Source organism: Poromitra crassiceps, assembly GCF_964638095.1.
Source record: "Poromitra crassiceps genome assembly, chromosome: 7".
Taxonomy (NCBI): Eukaryota; Metazoa; Chordata; class Actinopteri; order Beryciformes; family Melamphaidae; genus Poromitra; species Poromitra crassiceps.
This window is the reverse complement of record NC_139628.1, coordinates 16,265,531-16,272,930: the sequence shown is the minus strand read 5'-3', so window position 1 is coordinate 16,272,930 and position 7,400 is coordinate 16,265,531. Positions and strand designations below refer to the sequence as shown.

Sequence of the window (7,400 nt, the reverse complement as noted above, 5' to 3'; positions counted from 1 at the left end):
CCCCCTGGGGGTGGGCACAGGGAGGGGGGGGGGGAAAGCCACCCCCCTATTACTACTGAACACAACCACAGCGCCCACAGTGTCCCAGGCGAGAATCAAACTCAGGACCTTCTGACTGTGAGGCGACAGCTCTACCACTGAGCCACCGTGCCCCCTTTTCTTTTCTTTTTTTTCTTTTTTTTAACTATGGTTGGGATTTATGACATCACTGATGATGATGATCACTGATGATGTCATTGTCATCAGTGGGACAGACAGACAGACAGACAGACAGACAGTTACGTTTTTAAGTTATCCTTTATGTATCCTATGATATCCTTTATGTATCCTACTATGATTGACAGATCACCTGTCCAGTGACTTCGTCTATATTCTTTATACGGTCGATGGTTAACAAATATTCACTTCATGTAGAAGAGAGAGTCTATATTGAGAGATTAACAGGAAGTGTAAACACAATCGGAACAAATTGCGTTTTGAACAGGAAGTCGTAAAACAAAAACGGGTCAAGTGGGCGGGGCTACATAAGGTGAATAGTGCAAAACTAACTGCGATGGGGCAGCAGCTCTGGGGAGGTGTAGTGCATAGAGAGACTTGTCACTGTGATAGCATCCACCTTGCTAAAGTGCTCTTGAGCAAGACAAATTGCTCCAAGAAACTGCAGTGCTCTTAGATTATTTCTTCCTCCAAATATTTTGCTAAAATTGTCAACTCTGATAACTGTACTTTTGCCAACCTTGTAACCTACTTGTACCTGTCACTTTCATTACTAACTTGGTACTCTGCCACACTTAGATGTAAATACTTTGTCCATATCTTGTAAATGTTTAAATTTAGGTGTATTTATTGTGGTGTCTCATGTAACGTGTGCACATATCTGCTGTTGTGTTCACATCAGAAAAAACTCTCTAGAGGAAGGGGAGGTCCTCTCCTTCTTTAGATCTTAGCTGTTCTTCGGTCTGATGCTCAGACAGTCAGCAGCAAGACAGCATGGAGGTCACAGCTCTCTGCCTCACACTGGGTGAGTACTGACTCTCTTTCTATCTGTGAGTTTTACAAAACAGAAAATATATAAAAGAGGTTGGTTGAAGTTGAAAGCAAGTGAAAGAACGTGGTCTTTCTGTACCAATACATGTTTTTAGAACCAGCTTGTCCTTCCTTTCATTTACATTTTAGGCATTTAGTTCACAGCTCAAATGTCTAGATAAGCAGCCAAGTGTCAGGTCAGAGGTCACAGCACCTTGATGACAGATGTAATGTAATACCCTCTGTGTCCCAACAATCATCATTTAACATAGAAACGTGTCAGGTAAAACAATGACAGTTGGAACAGTTTTGTATGAATTGTTTCTATGTGGCGTACATGTATAGTGATCTACATCTCTATTCCTTTGTCTCTTCAGTGATGAATGTATTGCTGCTGCTGGTTGTAAAAGTGCACCACGGTTATTGTGCTCGGAAAGGTGGTAAGACGTTTTCTGACCGATAACACTTTTTGCATTATTACTTATCTTCATGCCAATTACATTTAAACCTAACATTTATTACTGTTGTATAAGTGCTATAGGCTATACCTAAATATATGGTGTGTCTACCTACGTAATTTATAATAATACTACTACTACTACTACTAATAATAATAATAATAATAACAATAACAACAACAACAACAACCAAAACAATAATAATAATAATAATAATAATACTAATAATAATACATGTCTTTCCTTCATATTTGTGTGGTTAAACTTCATAGTTTTGCATCGTGTGGAAAGTGCTATTTGAAAACATACAGGGTGAGAGTGGATGCTTCAGTCTGTCGTGGCTAAAATAATACTTGTTTGAGTGAAGAGTAAAAGAATACTGCAAAGAAAGAAGCCACGGTTATTTGTGTGTCTGTATGTGTGTGTGTGCGCGTGTGTGTGTGTGTGTGTGCGTGTGTGTGTGTGTGTGTGTGTGTGTGTGTGTGTGTGTGTGTGTCTGTATGTGTGTGTGTGCGCGTGTGTGTGTGTGCGTGTGTGCGTGTGCGCGCGCGTGTGTGCACGTGCGCGTGTGTTGTGTGTGTGTGTGTGCGCGTGTGTGTGCGCGTGTGTGTGCGCGTGCGTGCGCATGTGCGCGTGTGTGTGCGCGTGTGTATGGGGGGTGGTTTGTGCCACTGACGTGCGCGCGCGCACGCACGCGCGCGTGTACGATGTGTCTGTGTGTCGTGTGTTTGGATTATGGCATGACACACAGACACATCGTGCGCGCGTGCGCGCGCGTCAGTGGCACAAACGACCCCGGGGGTGGTTTGTGCCACTGACATGCGTGCGCGCGTGCACGCGTGCACGCACGATGTGTCTGTGTGTCGTGTGTTTGGATTATGGCATGACACACAGACACATCGTGCGCGCGCGCGTGCGTGCGTGCGCGCGCGTCAGTGGCACAAACCACCCCCCATACTGTGTGCGCGTGCGTGCGTGCGTGCGTGCGTGCGTGCGTGCGTGCGTGTGTGTGTGTGTGTGTGTGTGTGTGTGTGCGTGCGTGCGTGAGCATGAGAGATTTCATAAGCTTTGATTTTTTATGCAAGTTAAATGTTTTGCCATAGGTGCCGGTCATCAGTGGTTTGATAAAAAAAAAGAGCGCATTGGCTTCCTTTGTTCAAATTTACATATTTTACAAATCCATTCATGAGAAGCACAACAAGTTCATCATTGAATAATAGAGTGAAGTTACCTTTTATCTGTTATAAGGTCGTCATACACGTAGGATCATTTGTTTGATCATTTTGTGCTATTTGTCATTTTGTTAGATGTTGTGTTTTTAAAATAGTGTATATTTTCTTTCTTTTTTAATTTATCGTCTCTCTCTCTGTTTCTCTCTCAGATCCTCGTATTGTTCCTGACAGACTGCAGCTCTTTGAATACACGCCTGTCTCTTTTAAGTGTGTGGCGTCTGATGGTTCGACTGGATGGAGAGTTATGAGGATGAACAAGGGGGAAATTAAGACATGTGCTGTTAACAGGGAAACGACAACATGTACCATTAAAGGTGGCATTACACCAGACAGTGGAAAATACTGGTGTGAGACTGGGAATGGAGAGAGAAGTAACACTGTCAACATCACTGTCACTGGTATGTAATAACTGAAGAGCTAAATTGCAAAAACGCTAAATATATATTTAAAAAAAACACTTAAATTACCAATTTTCTCCCTATTAGCTGGGTATGTGATCCTGGAGAGTCCTGTCCTTCCTGTGATGGAGGGAGATGCTGTGACTCTGAACTGTAGAAACAAGATTGGTTCCTCCAACCTCACAGCTGATTTCTATAAAGACGGCCTCCTCATCAGGACCAGCTCTACATCAGAGATGACCATCCACAGTGTTTCTCCATCTGAGGAGGGCTTCTACAAGTGTAGCATCTCTGGTGTTGGAGAATCACCAGAGAGCTGGCTGGCTGTGAGAGGTGAGACAACAGTGTTTCCAAACTATAATGAACAAAATTGTTGCCTTTATAATTTAATTATAAAGGCAACAATTTTGTTTTCGCTCCCATTTTTCACAAGTTGAAATGAAAGATCTAAGACTATTTTTGTGCACATAAAAGGCTTATTTCTCTCATATTTTGTTGATAAATTTGTTTAAATCCGTGTTAGCGAGCACTTCTCCTTAGCCGAAATAATCCATCCACCTGATGTGTGATATACAGATGCTCATTAAACAGCATGATTATTGCTGCCTCGAGCCGGTCACAATTAAAGTCCACTCTAAAATGGGCAGTTTCATCCCACAACACAATGACACAGATGTCACAAGGTGTGAGTTAGCATGCTGACTACAGGAATGTCCACCAGAGCTATTGCCTGTGAATTGAAGGTTTATGTGACACGAACTTGTGAGCTCGTGGTTATGATGTGGGTATGACATGGGAAGTCATGCATTATGTCATAACACAACAACATGTAATACATGGTCAGTTCACCACAGCTGCATTTTGTAATCATTTGCCCCATTTTGTAATAAAGTATCACATATTGCGATGGTGATTACAAAATGTGGGAGTTGCACTTTTTGATAATGGTTATTTTGTAACGCTGCATTAAGACACCACCTTGCCTCATCGTGTTTCCAGCAGCTTTCTCTCTTTGTGAAGAAAACGAGACTCAACCTTCCCATCATCTCCACCTCCTGATAAGGACTGTTGTCATCGCTGTATCCATGGCTCTGGTGTTGATGGTGGAACTGTTTCGATGTTGGAGACACAGAGGTACAGAGAAATAATTAGAAAAACAAATAGAGTCCGCACACTGGATTTTAAGGCTCCTGGTCAAAAAATAATTACCCACTAATATGAGTAAGTGCCAAAGACAAAGGCAACACTTGAGTAAATAAGCCGGGCTGCAAAGCACATTTAAAGCAGGTTCTTCTAAACGGGTTTGGAAAGGTCCCTGAATTAAATAATGTATATATAATATACCGTTACTGTATGCTTAGTCTGTGGCATCCCTCCTAATAGAGTTCAAACACTTGTAGAATTGATTCCAAGGAGCACTGAAGCTGTTCTGATGGACCAACATCAACATCTTTATTAGTAGGTGATACAGAGACATCAACATCTTTATTAGTAGGTGATACAGAGACATCAACATCTTTATTAGTAGGTGATACAGAGAGTTCAGTGTCGAGTATTTAAAGTGCTGGTGATAGTTGGAGCTTCTCTGAGAAACCACATGAGGAAACCAGACTGGAAAAGGTAGCAGAGCCCCTCTCTCTATTCTGTAGCAATGAGTGAATGAATCGTTTGTTGGATGAACTTAGATGTCTTCAGGTATCCACTATCCATCTAAACTGAAACAAAACGGTCACTGCAAAACATGATATGTAAGATTTGTTATATCTGTATTTCCTCTCTCACACTCCTTCCTTTCATCTCTCTCACTCAGTCACTCTCCTACGTCCCGTCCGACGTTAACCCATCTGGTTAACATCCGACACAGAATGTGCATGACAGAGCAGCAATATAGGATGCTGTCAGAGTGTCATGAATGTGTAAAAAAGAAAAATATGTAGTTTTGTGCTCAGACAAGCCCTCATTATGGAAACCATTGTAGTCAATGGAAATTAAACCAGATTTAATCTTGAAACATCAGTTCTTTGCTTATGGAGCATGCAGTCCTAATAAAACAATAAGCTACAAACATTTATGTTATAAAGCACGTAAATTATCTGTCGGCATTTATGGATTCTCTTCACATTTAGTATTTTTCTAAATTGAGGTTTGTATGTGTGTTTCTGCAGCTCCAGGTGTGAGGGAGAAAAAGAGCTATGATGATGTCATAATGGAGGAAGCCATGTAACCAGGTTCATCACAGCCAGGTGCATCTAGGCTTTTAACCCTCATCAGGCTTTAAAAACATATTTCCATCGTGATGGGTTCAGCTTTTTAAAGCAGGAAAACGTTCCTCATGATGGGTTCAGCTTTTTAAAGCAGGAAAACGTTCCTCAGAATGGCGAGTGCAGCTGTTGGGTCATAGTGTCTCCTGTTGCTTCTTGTTATCTCTTAAATAAAATCAACTTTCATATGTTCTTTATTTGCTTTGTTTCCATTACTTTCTTGTTTAATCTGTAAAAAAAATAAGAGGCTATTCAGGTCTATTCAGGCTATGACTATTTCAAGAAATGAAGATTCTCAGATGTGAAGTTAGATAACATGACATGTGTAATAATGTTTTCAAACCACACCACGTCTCTAAACTGAGGCTGACCTTTTCACAAGTGTTTATATATTTACATCAGTGACAAAATAAATATTATAACCATGAGAAGCCCTCTGCAGAATAACTACAGCATCTCTACGCCTCTCTGAATAGAGTCTGTGGGTAAGTTACTTACGCAGCACCAAGGTCAACTCCATATAGTTTGTCATGGTACAGCTGCTGAAACTGGTCTATATGAGAGAATTAAAGAGCTTTCTCCAACTAAAATAATTTAATTCATATTGTTTTAGTTTTAGTGTCCCATGGTCTAAAGTTCACATAGCCTGGAGATATTTCCACCGCACCAGGGACAAACTTCAGATTTCAGGACAGACATGACATTTATCCAGCTATTTACAATGGTCCAACTTCATTTTTTTCACACGCACGCAGGCACACACACACACACACACACACACACACACACACACACACATACACACACACACACACACACATGCACGCACGCACACCCGCGCACACACACACACACACACACACACACACACACACACACACACAAAACATCAAGTCATCTCGTCACATTGTACAGGTGTTGGATGGAGATACTTATGCACATTCTCACCAAGGAATAATGCACAAGGTATTTGTCACAGTATTATATTATATTCAAAACAAGCAAAGCTAAGTAATACAATCAAGCATGATCTTTTTATTATTATTATTTTTTACAAAAATATAAATATTGTGTATTAAAGTCCCAGATTGACATGGTGGTAGTCGGGGTAGTGCACACGCACACACAGACAATTTCCACATCAGGTGAGCGCGAGCGCTCACAAGCATTGATGTTTTCGCGGGCACTTTGTCAGAAAGCGAAAGTGTGCTGCTGAGTCTGTGGATGTGCGCTCCGTTCAGACGGACTTTCTTCCTTTCTTTGGACAGTTGAACATGTTCTAATTCCTTTCTTGGAGACCCAAGACACTCAAGACTCTGAGCTGCAGAGACAGACTGTCCTTCAGGTGAAGCATCATGCAGTTCTGAAAATTGACATAAACCAGATGTGAAATGTTAATTTCCAGGAAGACCATGTCAAAGAAAAGATGCATCCCCCTTTTTTTGTATTTACGCAAAATAATCGGATCCCAAATATCTCTTGAACAAGTACAAAATATATACTCTAAAAATGCGTTCCGGTCTTTGGCCCATATTTTCCGTATCATCGTGCAGCGATCACGCAATTAATGCCCGCAGCTTTGGCACAGTTGGAGGCGTGTCCAAGTCGTTTCCTAATTTGAAGGCACACCCCCTTTTGGGTCGTGCACACAGCTGAAATGGGCGGGGTTAACCACTAGAATGATTCACAGGTGTGGTCGGCCATAAGATCAATACAACAATCATATTTCCTTCTCTGATTCCCTCTAATTCCATTTGTGCCAGCTGGAGAGACGGATCTGCTCCTCCACAAGGTGGAGGAGCTGTGTTTGTGTACATTGTACATTGTGTACATTATTATTATTACATGCCCTCACAAACACACCCGCCCTGTGACAAATACGCCAAAACAGGTGAACTGTCAAAGAGAGTAACTTTATAACTCTTAAAGTGCATGTCAAATACCCGTTTATATATACATACAAGGGTATATATGTATACAAGGGATCAGCCGAACAGCTTTTTGTAAACAACCCGCGTCACTGGG

At 41.5% G+C, this 7,400-nt stretch overlaps 1 protein-coding gene across 3 annotated transcripts; it reads left to right on the top strand.

The window, feature by feature from the left end:
- Window positions 1–986: 986 nt before the first annotated feature.
- Window positions 987–5,561, top strand: LOC310779810 (high affinity immunoglobulin gamma Fc receptor I-like). 3 transcript variants are annotated; one of them, XM_083640317.1, is made up of 6 exons: window positions 987–1,021; window positions 1,404–1,463; window positions 2,866–3,114; window positions 3,202–3,447; window positions 4,114–4,248; window positions 5,280–5,561. In XM_083640317.1, exons 1-6 carry the CDS (start codon window positions 991–993, stop codon window positions 5,336–5,338), a joined length of 780 nt encoding a protein of 259 aa, XP_083496443.1. In that variant the 5' UTR covers window positions 987–990; the 3' UTR covers window positions 5,339–5,561. The 3 variants fall into 3 exon arrangements, with proteins under 3 accessions (XP_083496443.1, XP_083496444.1, XP_083496442.1); XM_083640318.1 differs by having other exon boundaries at window positions 988–1,021; window positions 1,404–1,466; window positions 4,117–4,248; XM_083640316.1 differs by having other exon boundaries at window positions 988–1,021; window positions 1,404–1,466.
- Window positions 5,562–7,400: the final 1,839 nt, after the last annotated feature.